General features: G+C 43.5%; 4 protein-coding genes across 4 annotated transcripts; 1 reads left to right on the forward strand and 3 right to left on the reverse strand.

The window, feature by feature from the left end:
* Nucleotides 1–392: 392 nt before the first annotated feature.
* Nucleotides 393–5,682, reverse strand: Bfra_009717 (putative abc transporter cdr4 protein; the record flags this gene model as incomplete). The annotated part of the gene is made up of 13 exons (XM_037340057.1): nucleotides 393–972; nucleotides 1,033–1,410; nucleotides 1,463–1,548; nucleotides 1,607–1,889; nucleotides 1,944–2,298; nucleotides 2,354–2,660; nucleotides 2,713–3,049; nucleotides 3,136–3,731; nucleotides 3,783–4,026; nucleotides 4,083–4,262; nucleotides 4,313–4,458; nucleotides 4,511–4,528; nucleotides 4,579–5,682. 13 exons carry the CDS (start codon nucleotides 5,680–5,682, stop codon nucleotides 393–395), a joined length of 4,614 nt encoding a protein of 1,537 aa, XP_037189280.1.
* Nucleotides 5,683–6,622: 940 nt separating this feature from the next.
* Bfra_009718 (putative ph domain-containing protein) lies at nucleotides 6,623–8,256 on the reverse strand (the record flags this gene model as incomplete). Its single annotated transcript, XM_037340058.1, has 3 exons — nucleotides 6,623–7,756; nucleotides 7,805–8,023; nucleotides 8,122–8,256. 3 exons carry the CDS (start codon nucleotides 8,254–8,256, stop codon nucleotides 6,623–6,625), a joined length of 1,488 nt encoding a protein of 495 aa, XP_037189281.1.
* An 835-nt stretch (nucleotides 8,257–9,091) lies between these two features.
* On the reverse strand, nucleotides 9,092–11,311 carry Bfra_009719 (putative alpha-l-rhamnosidase protein; the record flags this gene model as incomplete). Its single annotated transcript, XM_037340059.1, has 3 exons — nucleotides 9,092–9,986; nucleotides 10,037–10,305; nucleotides 10,427–11,311. 3 exons carry the CDS (start codon nucleotides 11,309–11,311, stop codon nucleotides 9,092–9,094), a joined length of 2,049 nt encoding a protein of 682 aa, XP_037189282.1.
* A 2,887-nt stretch (nucleotides 11,312–14,198) lies between these two features.
* On the forward strand, nucleotides 14,199–17,413 carry Bfra_009720 (putative telomere silencing protein; the record flags this gene model as incomplete). The annotated part of the gene is made up of 3 exons (XM_037340060.1): nucleotides 14,199–14,204; nucleotides 14,515–17,106; nucleotides 17,162–17,413. 3 exons carry the CDS (start codon nucleotides 14,199–14,201, stop codon nucleotides 17,411–17,413), a joined length of 2,850 nt encoding a protein of 949 aa, XP_037189283.1.
* Between the last annotated feature and the right edge of the window lie 339 nt (nucleotides 17,414–17,752).

The following is a 17,752-nucleotide window of genomic DNA, read 5'->3' on the forward strand; positions in this document are numbered from 1 at the left end:
CTGAGGCGTAAATGATGAAAGGTGCAGTACAAAATAAATTTTGGTTTGTACGACGTAAGTTGAGGGGTAATATTGGCGTGGATCACAATGCCGCTTTAGTGCCTGATTGGTTAGCAATTGAACTTTCAATCTCTAGACTCGCAAGATTTTTATAACAGATTAAGTAGTTTTGAATGAGGTTTAAATATTATTGATTATATAATTGTACCTGACTAGTTAAACGAAGTCACTAACAGTACCTAGGCAAGTATTCCATAGAGTTTATCACCTAGTTACATAAAACAGCCACCAAAAATACTGTCAAGCTAATAGATATGATCTCCCAGGCTGCCCCTCCTTTCTAATGCTGCAATTGCAACTTCCCCATCAACAATTTCCCTCTTTCCTCCGCCTCACATCTGAACAAGCTCAATATCATCAGACCTACCACACTTTCTAGATTGAGGACTGTCCTCTTTATATCCACTTACTTTCACAAAGCTCCGTTCCGAATGACTAGCTCCACTTGGTTCACTAACATGTTCATCTTTCGCACCCGATGAACTGTCCAAATTCTCCTTCGGCTTCCCCTTACAATTCTTCGGAACCCTAACCAGCCAGTATATAAACAAAGTCATAACGACATGAAAACCCACATAAGCCCACATGATGCAGAAGTTTCGCCATTTGTTCGTATAGCTCATACCAGCAGCAGCAAGGAACTCATTCGAATCTTTCAGGGGACAATAAACACATCTACTCTTTGCAGAAGGATTGGTGAGATAGCCTCCCGCTTTTTGGATATAGCTAGCCATATAAGAGCCACAGGTACTCCCAGTTACTGGTTCGAAATGAAGAGATTCAAACTGGGAACATGTGACTGGGACGTTGCCAAGGCCAATGGAGAGCATCCCATCAACAAGGTAAGTGAACGGAGAAAGTTGCCTTAAGATATTCCACACCTGAGGCAGTGCTATAGGCGCTGAGATTACGCTAGAAGATATCAGTTAGACGTAGCCGTATTCAAAAAGTAGATTGTCATATCATACTTACCCACAAAACATCAATGACAAGAAGAATGCAGCATTAGACAAATTACCAGCCATCACTGTAAGCTCAAGACCAACTTGTACCATGTATCCTAATGTGCTTGCATATATCAGGTATACCCAGATCAGCAGTAGCATCACTCCATTTCTCTCAAGTATTGATTTCGTTAAGATTGCATTGCGATACATCCCCACAGGATAGTACCAACACAGAAATACAATAATTGATGAAAGTGTGTTCCATGGTAACTCAACAAGTATGTTACTAATAATTAAAGCTGGCCACGAGTAAATCTTCGCAGGTCGCTCTCGCGCTTCAAACAAAGCTCGTTGCACTAGAATATTTGGGAGAATCTGCGCAACGAAGCTAGATGCTAAAGTTCTACATCGCAATCAGTGATGGCTCGGCTCCTGCTCATTGAGGGGGCACTCACAGAAGCACAAACACGCCAAAAGTTTGATTCTGCAGATCTTGTAAAGAACTTGCATCTTTAAAGGATGAGAATCCAATAAATAGAGCCTAACACCAATGATTAGCTTCAAGTAGCAAAGAATGTGATGAGGAGGATGGAGCGAACATAAAAAAGGGATAATCCGATTTTCGAATAAACATAAGAAGGAGTCCGCCAGTAGTGTGAGTTTGTCCTTCTGAAGCATTGCCAGACCTGTACCACAAATGTCGTAGCAAATTCTTTCCGATGAGGTGGTTTCTTAGTTCCTGTCAGGAAAAAGCTGGATCTTGCAACCAATGCCTTTCTCATATGATCTAACTTTCGATGAACAAGGACCAATTCATGGCTAGTTCTCCAGACTTCGGGCCAATCGACTAGATTTGTTGAATCGGGAGTACATCCGATAGTCCTTTTCAGGTTAATTATCCCATCATTGCTCGGGGAATTGACGAACCAAACTTACTGCATGATCCACTCAACAACATTTCCACCCGGGAGACAAGGATCTGCTCCATTGGATTCGAAATACTTCTTAACAGTTTCGCAATTTTCACCAAGCCTACCAAAGTATATTGGTCGACCTCCAGGGCCAAGAAAAAGAAGACTATCAAAGCGTTGAAATAATGCTGTAGACGGTTGATGAATCACGCATAAAATAGCTTGACCGTGAGCTGTCATCTTTTTTAAAAGCTCAACTATTTCGCATGATGTGCTACTATCAAGCCCAGTGGTAGGTTCATCTAAGAAGAGAAGAAGCTTTGGTTTAGCGACAAGCTCGATACCTATGGTCAATTTCTTTCTCTGTTCAATGTTCAACCCTGAAATGTCATTAGTCTTTACATAAGAACTGAGCCGGGTCTTACGAGCCTTCACCAGGAACTCCTATGATAGCATCGGCATACACATCCATCTCCAATAGCTTAATCATCTCTTCCACATAGGCAAATTTCTCTTTCTTGGTAGTCTTGCTCGATTGACGCATGATCGCACTGAACTGTAATGCTTTGCGCACTGTCATTGTTGAAAGATGAAAGTCCTGCTGTTGAATATATCCAACTTTGCGTTGAAACGATATATCTTTGATGCAGCCATCAACAAAAGATTCACCAGAAACCACACCAACGTTACTTCTAGACGCCAGAACATCTAACAACGAAGTTTTCCCTGCCCCTGTTGGACCCTATATGTAATCCTCATCAGCATTGGTATCAGGCTCGCTCCATAGGACGTACCATAAGTGCGGTCAAAGTCCCTGGTTTTACCCAACCATCAACATGATCTAGGATCCGACGTATACCATCTCCAGTTTTGATATCCAGACAGATACCTTTCCATTGAAAAGTTGACGTTTGTCTTTGGATTCTGGTTATTGGATCGCCATTCCCACCATACCTATGCGTATCTGCTCCTGAGTAAATTTCAAGATGCCTTTGCCTCTTGGGCAAAGGTTTGTGTCCCCGTTGAAATAACAGTATCTTCTTATTCATGTTCTCCACCGATATATGAGTGATAACGAATAGGTATGCGGCCATATAAGATGCCATGAAGGCAAATAGAATGCTCATATTTCTAAGCACATTAGCTGCTTAGTATCTTGAACGCATTCTCTCTCTTCCCTATTATCAAGTACAAAATATCACAAGATTTTCACGTACCGCCATAGGTGATTAGGTTGGAACCCAAACCTGAGCTCAAGATATATAGTCCCCAATACATCTTCAAATCCAGAGATAGCCCCAACAACAGCACACACTCGATTATGAGGGCTTGTACTAATGTAAGATGGTCCATTCGGCACAATATTTCCACACGGAAAGACCCGACCTGAAAATTCGTTGATTATTAAACTTTCATAGGCGTATGCAACCGGGTCAACGTATGTAATCCATCCTAACCATGCCACCATTTTTACCTGAGGCACCACAAATCCTGCATACATCATAAAGGCAAGAATAACGACTGTCGTTGAGAAGATGGCTTGAGCGTGCGATCGACAAGAAGCTCCAATAGCTCTGAAAGCCATAGAAAGTGTCAGACTAAGGACAAATGAGAAGGCAATGAAAGTAAAAAATGCTACGGATGTTCTCCTCAAACTTGTCATGAAGTATAGAATGGCGTTAAAAATAATATTGCTGCAAAATTTGATTGGTATGCTGCATAGTATTGAAGCAAATGCTTCGGCGAATGGATGAACAAATGCATATCTCGCTTGTTTCTCCACCACCAGACGTTGGTTAGACAATTGGAGAATCTAGAGTGTTGTCAGTGATACAAAGTTATTCCTGAAAGTTTGTTTCACTACCTCATGTGAGTCTGTAAAAGCATGCAATAGTATTGTGATAAACAGTGACATAATTCTATTGTTCATACTGCTAGTATCATCGGGCATATCGTAGAAGACGATACCCATGATTAGAGCCATGAGAGTATTGATTACAAGAACAACAATTGTGTGGTTCAAATCACTTCGTAACCTCTGGAGGCCTCTGACAATACACAAAATGATTTGTTGTCTTGGACTCCGTTTATATGCTGATTGGGCTCTCCTGGAGTTCAATTAGTAAGTCGAAGACCAAGATTGGAATGAAAATCAGAAACGAACAGATATTTAGCATGTTGAGATCTCCTCGCAGCCGCAAAATCCAACGCATGAGTCCCATCAAACGGGAACTCGTTTTCATAAGCTTCAAGTTCCTGCATAAGTCTTGCATAATAACGGCTTGTTTTCCATACCATAACGAATTCTTCGGGAGTTCGTGGTACTCGGAATTCAAAACCTGGTCTTCACTATTGTTAGTGTCAAAATTCGAAAGGACAAGTTGATATTTTTACTGGATTATCCTTTCATCTGGACTTGTAAGGGATGTCAAGAAGTCTGCTGTGGTTTGATATGGAGGGCAAATGAATCCCATATCGACGAAAAAGGATTTTGCTTCATGGCATGGGCCGAAGTATATCTGCCGTCCCTCGTACAGAACCTGTGGCGCTCATCAGTAATATTTTACGGGAAAGATATGAAAGATAAAATACTGTAACTTTATCAAATAGCTATACGCAGAGTTAGCAGTAGTCTATCTAGGCCTGCGACCAAATCTTACATCATAAGCTGTTTGAGGTACTTGATATAGAGCAACGCATGCGGTTGTTCTTCCAAGGGTAGTAGAAAGCCGAACCATCTTACAAAACTCGAATACATGCGCGTTATCAAAACCTCTGGTACAGTTATCCCAACACTGTAAAGTACATCCACTCAAGGCTGCTTCTGCGATACTCACTCTCTTTCTTTCAGCTCCACTGATACCTTTCACAGAATCATTTCCAACAAGTACATTCTCCACGTGACTAAGACCTAATGTTTTCATCATCACATCCCTCATATGCTCTGCGTATACTTTTCGACTTACTCCAGGAAAAGTAAAATCGCACGGTGCTCGAGCTTTAGCCGCGAAAAGTAGCGTCTGACCAACCGTCAAGTCTGGGAAATGACTATCGGACTCGGCCAAATATATTGTTTCGCCTCGAAACCGTGTGTGCATCTCACTCACAGAAACTCCTTGGTAATTGATATCCGAGTCCGGCTCGACAAAAAGTCCCTGAGTATTCCCAGATATCGTTTTCAAGAATGAAGAAACTCCACTTCCTGGCCGGCCAAGAACCAATAGCATTTCACCATGCTCAACCAAACCATCGAATCCTTTCAATATCTGAACCTTCTGTTTCCCAGATCCAACCAGCCAGCGAGCAAAAGCGCCAATTTCGAACACAATATTTGCAACAGTCTTCTGATAGTCAGTTGGTTTTCTAAAAGTATGGACGCTCAGATTTTCAAAAGAAAATCCAGCACTTCTCCGAGGATATCGTCTCGGATCCTGTCCCATGAAAGCAACCAAATTGGAGATCCATTCTTCCGGATCGAAATTGCTGCTACGGGGATTCAATGGAGAATTTGGAAGAAGATTCAAGAAAGGATTTTTGAATTGATCTGATGTTTCTGGTGGCTTCAATGGGCTGAGAAGTGTGAATGGAAGCTCGAATCTTTGCTCCGCGAGTGAAGGGCGAGGTAGTGACGAATCTTGGAATGGATCACTTGGCTGAGGGGCACACTCTACCTTTTGATGCTTTTCACGTGGATAAGCTGCATGAACTCGAGATGGTGGGGTAATTGGAGGCTCCTTTAGTTTTGAGTATCCCGAATTGTCCATGGTGGTTTAGTGTACAAAGGTCGAGAGATTCAATTGAATGTAATCCAACAACGAACGTGCAATAACAAGATCCAAACCCCTCGGACTCGCGATCATTCGCAAAACAAATCTGTATTCCACGAAAATAGAAGGAGCATTTACCCTGACCCGACCTGATGGACGCACCTACCAAATTTTGATCGTCAACTGCACAAATACAACTACTAGGTACCTCTCTCGATCAGTCCTTTTCAGAAAGCCACTTGAACCTATCCTAACACCAAACAAACACAAGAAAAATCTCAACCCCTCATTCACTCACTCAAACCCAATGTATATCCCCCACATAAAAAAGGAAGGCGCACTTTACTTCACTTCCCCTCCCCCTCCCCGAACCCGATGAACACAACTACCTAACGACCTCTTTTTCGATCAGTCCTTTTTAGAAAGCCAGTGCGACACTAATTGGGTAGGTAGTAGAGGGGAGTAACTCCCATTGATGTTTCCTTTTCAGAACCTTGTAAATCGGTAAGATTGATTGTGTTTACCTAGTACCATGCATGGACTCTCCACGCTTCCGTCAGAAAAACGTACATCAACAAACCAAACGGCAGTTAAATGATCCGACCAAAAGAAAAGTATAACACAAACTTTCCACTCATTCACTGAAATTCAAACAATAAACACCAGATCAGATTGCAGTGAAAAAAGTAACATATCTTAATAGCCATACACAAAACTAAACATTACCTCTGTCCACCCCTCCCCGCTGGATATAATTCAAGTACTTTAACCGTTGTTCAAACGTAAACCAAACGCTCAAAGGAGCACATCATATTTGAAAGCTCGAATACACGCTGACGCACTGCTTAAATTTGCTTCTCTGTGCCAATTCGCTCAAGATCTTATCCTCCCTTTCCCTTGAATTACAATCTCCAAACACTCTCTTATCCCTACCAACTTAACCAGTTTTCTCTGGCACTGTCCCCGGTGCAAAATCAGTTGCATTGGTTGTCGCCACAGGACTAGCGACTGTCTCGCCTCCCGTAATTATTCCCCCAGTTTGGATTGACTCGGGTTGTTTTTCCGCCGGATAGCTCATTGAGCTTTGTTTGGAATCAGTCGGGGAGGTTGGACTCAATGGACCCATTGGACTCGTTGCTTCTGCTGGACTTGATCCCACGACCGATTTGATGATTTCATACCACTTATTGGCATCCGCTGCCGAATGCGCCTTGAAGGCAATTTCAGAGGTACCAGACAATTTACTTCCTATTCCCTTAGAAACATCTTTTCCTTTGATATTGAACTTTTCGCCGCTGGTACTTCCAATTATAGCATCTGGAAGGTAGATGGATAACTCCGGAACGGGGTCTTTGCGAACATTGTCATTATCTTTGAATTCGTGGAGGAATTTGCTTGGAGTTACGACATAGTAGCCTGTAGTGTAACCAGCGAAACTCAACTTGTTTCTACTCTTGCGTTCAAGAGAACCCTCGATAAGAGCCTGAGTGCTAGCGTGGTTTTGGTTGGGGAAGCTAATTGCTTCTACTGAGCGATCTGGGGCGTTGGGATCGACAAGTAAAGCTTGGTTACGGTGAACGAAGCCTTCCCATTCGAGATTTGCAGGAACTTCTTGGCAAGCGTTCAGCATATCTGCGAAGAGTGTTTGTTCTCTTTGAGATTGGCTCGTAACTATCTGAGTGAAACTCATCATAGTCTGTTGGATGATCTCGATAACATGAGCCTCAAATTGCGCAAAGTTATTTTGAACTTGGATAAGATCATGACGATTGGTGTTTTCCTCCAAAACTTGCTTGTGGAGTCGGTGTAGAATACCTCGGTGAACAACATATGGATCTTCTGCTGACTTCATGGAAGCAGCGCTGGATTGGTAGTTCGCAGTTTGTGATCCCAAAAGCTCAATATGTTTTTGTGTAGTATTTCTAGCCTTTTCGACTTCTTTTGCTCCCTTTGAAGCCCCAGAAAGCAACTCCTTAGATTTGTGTTTGATTTCCTTGTGTAGTCGATCGAGAATAGGGAGTACCGTGCCTTTCAGATTCTTCTCCGTTTCGAGGTGCGAATTTATTAAACCCTATTCAGTCAGCGTTTGCGCAGTAGCAAAGCATCGCTTAAATCATACCTGAGTATTCGTTCGCATGTTTTCGAACATGCCTGCCATACCTCCCAGCTCCTGCTGAAAATGATGTCCCTCTTTTAAGGGGTTTGCGATAGTCTTCAAAACCTTCTCATACTCCTTTGATTGTTGTCTTTGTACTTTCTCCGTTGCTCCAATGTATTCTTCAAGATACCCAACTGCGTGTTTCCAAGCTCTCAATCTTTCTCCTAACAATTCTGAAGTCTGCGCGCGAAAATTCAATCAGCCACAAGCGTTCTCCTATTCTCCCCTAGCCCAATATTCGACCTTTGACAAGCTGCAAAGTCCGCAAAGACACTCACATCCTTAGGATTCTCCAATGGCACTGCCTCTCCCTCATCCGTACGATCTGTTAACGCACTACTAGTCGAGAATGATCTCACTGGCATATTCGCTGGTGTCGATCCAGGAGCTCCTGCTACTTGTGTCCCCGACATATTGGCGTGTAATGACTGTTTGCGCATCATCTTGTATTAGTTTCCCTTCTCCAAAAAAAAGCAGCTTGTGCGAAAAGTGAAGGGAGAATAGATGATTGAAGCAAGAGGAGCGACGTATGGATAATATGCAAGAAGGATATTATTCACTATCGCTCGCTCGCTGTGCTCAACTTACCTAGTCACTTAGTGGGGTGGTATTCGCGACCCTTGTTGTCGTTTGTCTTTCGGTAATCTTGAATCCTGGTTGCGGATTTGTACTTAGTGGAGTGTGCAGAGGCAAGGTATATTAAATCTTATGTCTCAATTTAAAAAGATAAGATTTTCAAATGATTCTAGAATGATATTCGATTTCGAGGTTGAAGGAAGTTAGCGATGATAACGAGGTTATTGATGAATAGATTGATGACAATGTATTCAAGTATTGTACTTATTTATGTTTCCCGCCCGAACCCCTCAGCTTCCCACTAAAACCCCCCCATTCCTTAGTTTTATCCACATACGTCATTATCCACCCCTTCGGCATCTAATAGTTGAAGATTAGTTGAAAATTAGTCTGATTCATGCACTATCACAAAAATCACTCAAATCACTCTTTGGTGAAACAAAGAAATGTGAAAGTTATGACGATCCTTCATCTCAAGTAGATCAGATTACAAGACCCTGATTTTCCATTTTATGGACTCAGGGTTATGACGAACAGGGACGTTTCAGATATTTCATGGAATTCATGTTCACAGCCACGATTTAAAATGCAGATCTGATAGATCGTATACTGGGGTGTCCGAGTCTTAATAGTGTTGTGGTAAATAAATGTTAAAAGGTAGCGTATAGATCTTCAACGAACAACAATACTATGTTTCCCGCCATTAGTCTCCAACGCCACACCCCCATTTGCAACCTTCAAGCCCCTTGACTCGATTTCTTTTCCATTCAGAACAATACTTGGCACCACCCCCGCCTTTCTTACCGGCAAGATCAACGACCCTGTGGTTCCTTCCGGCACCGCAAAATCCAACGTGTATCCCGTCGTTGTAAGTTTCCAAGCCGCTTGGAATTTCCCTAATGCAGTCATAAATCCACCTTCTGCACTCGTCAAGTCTCCGAATTGTGGTGTTAATTTCCAAGTTTTGCCCACAGGGCTAGTAACACTAAGACCCAATACAAATTCTGTAAGGGCAGATGTGGGACCTGAAGACCAGCCATGTGCGTGAGATACGTATGAGGTATCGTACATATAACCTCTGCTTGATCGATATGCAAAGGTACCATTTTGGAGATAACCTTCGATGACTGTGCTTTCGGTTCCATTGGGGTTGTTGAGATACCAACCCCAACATCGACGGATGAGTTCGAGCGCACGACTCGTTTCTCCGATGGTAAAGTGGGCTTGGATCTCGAAACTCGATATGAAAGGGGATATGTTTTCTGGAAGTTCGGGCGCGACAGCTCCGATTGGGGTCCAATTCTTGAGAAGGTTGGTGGAAATAGTTTGGGCTGTAGGGGAAGTTGGAGAAACAACTCCGAATAAAAGAGCCATGCTATTTGCGTCTTGAGGATGTAATGTAGTTGCTGTTGCGTTGTCTTTGAAAGATCCATAAGATGAATCGAAGCAGTACTTATTGACGGCTGTTTTGAGAGAAGCCGCCTGACTGGTCCATGTCGCCGTCAAATTGGTAGTATCACCAGCCCATTTGGCCAGATCAGCGCCAGTAAGAAGGGTTCGATAGAGACTGTGCATTTGTTAGCCAACCACCATAGTCACATTGATATCAAAACATACATCATTTGTGCTTCACTGTTATTGAAACCTTGTTGCCAACGGGCCCAATCACGAATTCCTGTGACCTCAAGGAGACCAGGAGCGCTGACTTTTCCATAAACATAATTCATCGCTAATTGATACTTCGCCCAGTTTTGTAAGAGGAACGAAGTATCATTGGTGTAAAGAACGTAGTTGTAAGTTCCAATCATAGTCCACATATGATATGTATCAGAGCCCAGTTGTAGTAAGGGTGGTCCTGCCTCTGGAAATGCGCCGGTTACATTGTTCTAAATTGAGTCAGTCAGGATCCTCGGTCAACGAAGCAGTTTCAACGTGGAAAATTGGTATGTGAAAGAAGGAATTTCAATACTGGACAGGGACAAAAAGAATAACTAAATGATAACATACCTGGTAGTTGTACATGACCTGAAGTGCATTTTTGACACTGACGAGGTCTCCAATACTAATAAATGTCGATGGAACGGCAATACCCATGTCACCAGGCCAAACAGCTCGATCCCGCTTTGCTCCATCTACAATGATGGTATCACCCGGCCCCATGGTACCATTGTTTGCCCATCCTACTTTAACAGTAGGGATTTGACGTCCAGTATTTACAGGAACCGCATTTGTTTGCAGCGTGTATGCACCAGAGTACCAAATCTTGTTTAGCATTTCATCACTGCTGTGAAAGTATCCTTGGTATGCTTGTAAATTTGACCATGTTGGCTGAAATCCAATCTCAAGAACGATGCTGCTAATATTGACATTCGTGGTACCGTCGGTAAGTAAGAACAAGGTCAAGTATCTGAAACCTCCACGAAGCGAAAGATCTGGCATGGTATATGTTCCCGTACCAGCTGATGTGAAATTTGCATAGATAGCGCCATCTGGTCCTTTGAAGCCTCCATTGGACGAGTCGGACCATTCCCCAATGTAATCTTTGGCTTCTGTAAATGCCAGCCCGATTGCACCGGGCCCCGAGGAAGTGTATTTGAGGGTCACGAGTCCGCCCACCTCTTTACCAAAGTCAAGAGTATATTTCGAACCATTTCCAGAAAGTCCAATCGATCCCGTGAAGTTAGACAGAACAGCGCCGGTTGTTGCGGATAAGACGGATTTTGGAGATACCTGGCGACTCGAAGGCGCATAGATGTTTGCATCCCAAGGGCCCGGAAAGGCAGCTTCCAGAGGTCCACTGCAAGTTGTGTTTTTCCAGCATGCTTGAGCAGAAACCAAATCCAAAGACAGGGAAAGTGCGACAAGAGCAATGAAACGTTTGATTATAGCCATGATTTGAGAGAAGCACTCTGTGTGAGCGCACAATGCTTCGTTGTCGATCGAATTTCAGCGGAAACGCACGCCATTTGTACACTTCCAGGAACGAAGTCAAAGTCGCATCAGTAATTGATTCTCCAAAACTCGGTCAATGGATATACCGAGGGAGAGTTTTTCCGAAGCGGTTGAATTGTCGAGAATTGCAGGCTTCTGCAGATCAAGATGCGGGGAAATAGAGTACTGTGGGGTAAACACAAACCAGTTGTTGAACCCCATTTCGTTCTTCCTCTTCACCTACTGTTGGATATGGTTGACTGGGGATATGAAGTTGGCGAACGACTGCATATATGCCAGCAAAGGATCATATATTGACCCGAACAGGCGACATGACGTTGTCACTGACAGGCTACCCTGGGGGAGGCAGGAAGCAGGGAAGCATGTTTCCATGTCGGAAGATATCAATGTCCATTCAAATCCCGGAGGAAGAAAGTCAAAATGATTGATTGTCTTTGAGTGGCAGGAAGTCTCATTTGATTGATCGATTGAATGATTGTGTATGTATGTAGGTCTGTGTAAATGTATAATTCAAAGATGTCTCACAATCTATAAATCGTATTTCTCTTGATGAACTCCACACTTTTAACGAGAGACCCTCATGTTTGAGTACGTGGTGTGTCTTGAAATGAGGTGGTGAGGTGAGGTGAGGTTTCAAACATCCAAGAACGAAGTCAATGCGAACTCTCACCATTGTGGCTGTGAGGAACGGAAATAGAGCTCAGCGTACAGCAAATATCTTTGTTGGGTGACCGTGTTCTGGCACCATTTTATCTATCTATATGGTCTATGTACCGGTATAATGGCTGAAATTCGAAAAAGTGCGATGTCGTTTTGGTGATTGAAGTTTTCTTCTCTTCGCTCTCGATTTGCTTTTTTCTTATCGTGTGGCAGGAAACGGCGGGTGCGAATACGATACGATACATACGAGTAGAAGAAATGGAAGAAGAAAAAAGATTCTAGATCGATAAGCCGTTGCCCACCCACACACACACTTACAAATGCCCCTGAACCAGCCCATGTTCTATAATTAACCTTGGCCATAATTTCAAAGTCTTCCAAAGACTTCGTTTTTCCTCCTTGCTACCTATGTACCCCGCGGAAGGAACACCTACGAGATATATATCGAATTCTGCATGATGCCGTGCGAAAAGCCTTGGAGATGTCTGAGATTCGTGAAAAACAGAGTAATTGGGGACCTTGACAGTGAGTATGTTTGAGTGACAACATTCGGAGGCTCAATTCATCATTTGAAACGACAACATTTTACTAAAGTACCCATCACCGGGAAGAACAAGCTTCCGGTGCGTGCCCTCTCTTACCCCCTACCTCTTTTTCTTGGATTGTCATGTGTTTGCGCCGCATGCCTGGGTAGCTAATCACGGAAAGGATGGTTAAGAATCTCTCAATTGAAGGATGACTCTAGGCGCTGTAGCAACCAACGGACATAAGAACCCTGAATACCTGGTAAACAGCATCCAAAGCTCATCAGAGATGGGAATACAGTCAGATGCCAAATTCAGCCCTGGATGAGGAGGAGGTGGGTGGGTGATACGAGAGAAGTCTTGGGAGATATAAAAGATCTTCAAAAGCACAGCTGATAAAGTAGGTGTTGATATACCGAGACCCAATACGAGCAGATATTGATGTTCAACATGAAGCTTAAAGAATCTTTAACAATACGAGTAAGTAGCACGATGATGTAGTACGATGATGTAGTACGATAGCCTCAAACTTTATTATGTCACTATGCAGTATGTACATGATGATGTATGTACGGTACGGTACGAGTGTAATCGTGATATCTCATTCTCCAAGATTAATCAGTATGTCATTTGTGTGGAAGACAATGCAGTTTGTCTTGTCTGGTGATTCCAACAACATACACCAATATCAGGAAGCTACCAATCCAGTTGTATCTACTAGGTAGGTAGTGCCCAGATGTTCATACGTTCATATATGGACTCGGACATTCGATCCTTTATCCCCTATTCGGATACCCCTATGTGATATTTTCGTCAAAGAGTGAATGTTACATGTATATATGTTTGTTAGACTATACCTAGGTATGTATGTAGGAAATCTGTTGATTAAAATATCTGTGTACCAATCTGGTACCTGGTCCCTAGAATTTCCATTTTCTTTTCTTTCCTTTTCTTTTCTTTTCTTTCATTCCATTATTCATCTTATCGTGACGGTTGATGGCTTCCCATAATGTTCCATAGGAGGGATGACCAGATGTAAGACGATTTATATCTTTCGCTAACAAAGTCTACTATGTAGATACTCGTAAATCCCATGAATAAAGCCCAAGCAACCACTCACCACTCACCACTCTCAATCGCTCCATCGCTCCATCACTCACGGGTCACTGGTCACTGGTCACTGGTGGACCCCCCAGAAAAACTCTCCCCCCAATCTATCCACTCATATGCCACTTGCTCACTACAACAATCCCCATTTGGTACCAATTGCACAACTCGAATTAATTGAGATCCTTCCTATTTACCATAATCAGTATCCCCAAACAACACTTATTACACTTACACTTATTACACTCGCACTCACACTCACACTCACACTGTCACTTACACTCGATCATTACTGCATACAGCAACATTATGCCATCGCAACTCTTTTCTCCACTTTCACCCATTTGACATACTTTTATTTAAGTGCCCATCGATGTATATTTATTAAGCTCTTTAGTCCTCTCCAATCTTGCCACACTAAGTCCATAATCCATACAACTCCAGATGAGATCGCCGGTATCGACAGTGATTGTATTAGGTGCTAGTTCTTCTATCTCAGCAAGGGAATTCTTAGAAGACCCGCATCACAACTCCCGATGAAGGTATGCACATCTCTATGGAATACTTACTACATTGTGCGACGCGACGTACATTGTGGGAAAGAAGCAGAGTCAGAATAGTATTTGCGAGTTACCATCTTACCCAACAACTCCTCATGCTTGTCTGCTTGTCTGTTGGACATTCAAAGTTGGATCTTTCTCTCTCTCAATCTCTCTTAATTCACTCTTGCTACACTCTCTTTCCTGGCTAGACCTTGGTCCTCTCGTATAATACCAATTTTTTTTTTACAAAGATACCTCTTATTTAAGAACTGTTGCAATAAACTTTACTAACTTCATTTCTCTTCAATAGACCTCTTCGAGACCTCGAGAACAACTTGGGGGGAGTTTTGCACCTAGACGGGATCCACGAATTTCTATCAACGATCCAAACCATCATGTAACGGAGGCCATTGGAGATATGTATGGGGATGATGACTATTCAAAACAAGATTCACGACCTCTTAGCTTTATGCCCTCCTCTTCCAGTGAGTCTATCGAAGAGGTAACGAATTCATTTTACGACACAAACAGCAGTATTAGACCCAGACCAGTACCCTTAGTAAATGGAAACCACAAAGCGCATACATCACCAGCAATCATGCAAAGTCCCAGAAGTCCAACATTTGGAGATGGGGGTCCAATATCGCCATCTTTGTCCTTGCGTGATCCTAATGCAGGAGGTACCGCAAATGCGGAGTTTCCGCTGAACGACATCGACTATGAATCCGGGCCAGCTGCTGTCGCACAAGAGCTAAGTAATTTACAAGCGTTACGGCGAATGTCTATGGATGTGGGCAATACTAGTGATCCGGATCTGCCATCGTTCCAAGGTGTATCTTCAATGCCCACAGCAGCTCCAACAGGGAACGACAACGAGGACGATCCATCGCGACTTTTCTGGGTACCCGCCAGGGTTCACCCCGAGCTTGCACCCATGGAATTCAAGACGTTCCTGGAGAATCGCGTTCAATCAATAAAACGACGATCTGGAGATCAAATCTCATTAACGGCTAATGGAGTTGATCAGAGTGGGTCTGGAGCAGGATTGAGGAGGAAGAAATCTATGTTGTCAAGGCAGATCGATAATTCGGGTGGTAAGGGAGCTATAGGATACCAAGACGGCGCGGAACATTTGGAGAGGAAAAAGTCTTTATCATCACATCACACGCCCGATCTCAGAATCTCGGATCTTCAGGAATTGGACGAGTTGGTAAAGGATCCCTCCAAAGCAATGCAGAAATTGAACCTCGATACAGGAAGGGGTGAAGGTGCTCAAGGCGAAGATTTACCTATCTTACCCCAAGCACCCGGGATTGGTCTAAGGAGGTCCACACACACGACATATAGGAGGGGAAGCTTGAGAAAGGGAGAGCGAGTCCCATTTTCAAAAAGGGCTGGCTCTATTCGAGCTGATACGGACGGAGGTGATTCACCAACGGCTTCGCCGATTGATGGGCGTCCATCTGCAGGCTACCCTCTTACACACACCCTATCGGAGCCCTCAAGTAACACGGATAATTTTTCGAGACCCAACAGGGGTGCACGGCGTATGCAGAACATTGATCAGGTCCCACCAGTTCCTCCAATTCCGGGAAATGTTGCCAACGAAGTACCTACAAGATCTGATTCTCCAGCTTCAACATTAAATGCAGAAATATTACCGAACGCCAGCCAACAGTCTTCCCCCCCTGCTCCTGATGCAACTCGATCAAGAAGTACTAGCCATCCTCGAACGGATTCGCCAGTCCCACGCATAATAGAGACACCACCTCCTGTAGAAGAAACTCCGGAACCACAAATGGGCAAACAGTCTCTCCAGTACCCCGAGAGAACATCTTCACAGACTACGCAAGTTTCACCGAAGCAACACGCCTCACCAGTAATTCCTCAAGCAGCCCCCCAAGTAGCCCCTCAAGCAGCCTCCCAAGCAGCCCCCCAAGCAGCTCCTCAGTCTATTCCAGAACCCCCAGCGAGGTCGAACAAACGTCCGGTATTGGAGCGTCAAGCTTCCTCCGGCGGTGCCAATCTCCCAAAGACATCAACAGCAAACGATATGCCTCAACATCAGCAATCTTCTTCACTTCCGGTAAACTCTTTGAAAACGGATACGCTCACTCACATTCCAACCTCCGATGATAAGAAGATTGACAAGAAAAGTAAAAAGGAAAGAGAGGAGGAAAACTCTGGGACTCGGAAGACTAGTTGGGGCTGGTTCAAAGGAAGTGACGAGAAGGACAAGAAGGATAAGAAAAAAGATGATAAGAACAAAAGCAAGGTTTCATCGGAGAAAGTGCACGATAATGCTCGATTGGATGTTTTGCAATCCACCATGGAGACAACTACGAGAGGCCGGGAAAGTTTCTTAGTCGAGAGAGAGAATGTTGATAATAAACTCGAAAATGAACGAAAGAAAGAAAGCAGTCGTAAAGCTGGCGGGGAGCCTAAAAAGGAGAAGGACGGCATCTTCTCGTCCCTTTTTGGTGGCGGAAAGAAGAAAGCCGATCGAGATTCAGGGGGCAAAAAAGGAAGCTCACTTCGCACTCTTTCGCCGGAACCACCGCAACGTATCTTGAAGCCAGATATTGATTACAACTGGACAAGATTTTCAATAATGGAAGAAAGGGCAATATATCGTATGGCTCACATCAAATTAGCTAACCCCAAACGGGCATTATACAGTCAGGTTCTACTTAGCAACTTCATGTACTCGTACTTGGCCAAGGTTCAACAAATGCATCCACATATGCAAGTACCTCAATCTGTGCAACAGAAGAAGGCAGAGGCAGAGAGAAAGCAGAAGGAGCAAGAACAAAGATACCTAGAGCAACAAGAACAGTTGAGACAACAACAGCAGCAGCAGCAACAACCAGAGGGTGACCAATATCGATACGATTACCACCAGGTATGATTTCATCAATTTCAGAAACTTGAAAATATCTTGAGCTAACACTTTATAGGGCATCACTCAATATGCTGAACAATCCCAAAATCCCAACCATTCTGGTGAAGCTGTTAATTATGTTGACGACTCTCAAATATATGATTACGATCATCAAGGAGGCGAGTCCGAGCAGGACCATAATCGTCCACAATCTCGCACCGGCCAAAACAATAGTGAGAACGGCTATAATGATCAAAATCAGAAGTACTACGATTATGGACGAACACAATCACATGATCAAGCAGCCGATGACGGTGAGATGTGGTAGCATAAGTAACCTCTCTTGTTGTAGCAAAGATTATCTCGGGGGTCTCGTTTTATGCATATAACGATGGAGTATAGGCGTTGTTTCATATCTGGATGGATGATTGTGGTATTGGGAAGGAAACTAATTGATTGGAAGCATAGCGCCTGGTTGTCTGTTGCGGTTTCCGTTGACATGGGATTCTTCAACCCCTTTTTTTATGTCACAATCTGCTACACTTACAGAGAGTAAGTATGCAATTGTTTATATGTACAACAAGAAATTAGCTCTTGCCTTTATGAAAGCAAGTAGATTAGGTCCGGCTTCATAATCCAGAACTTGGATGCTGATCCAAAACTTTGA

Source organism: Botrytis fragariae (genome assembly GCF_013461495.1).
Source record: "Botrytis fragariae strain BVB16 chromosome Unknown tig00000163, whole genome shotgun sequence".
Lineage (NCBI taxonomy): Eukaryota > Fungi > Ascomycota > Leotiomycetes > Helotiales > Sclerotiniaceae > Botrytis > Botrytis fragariae.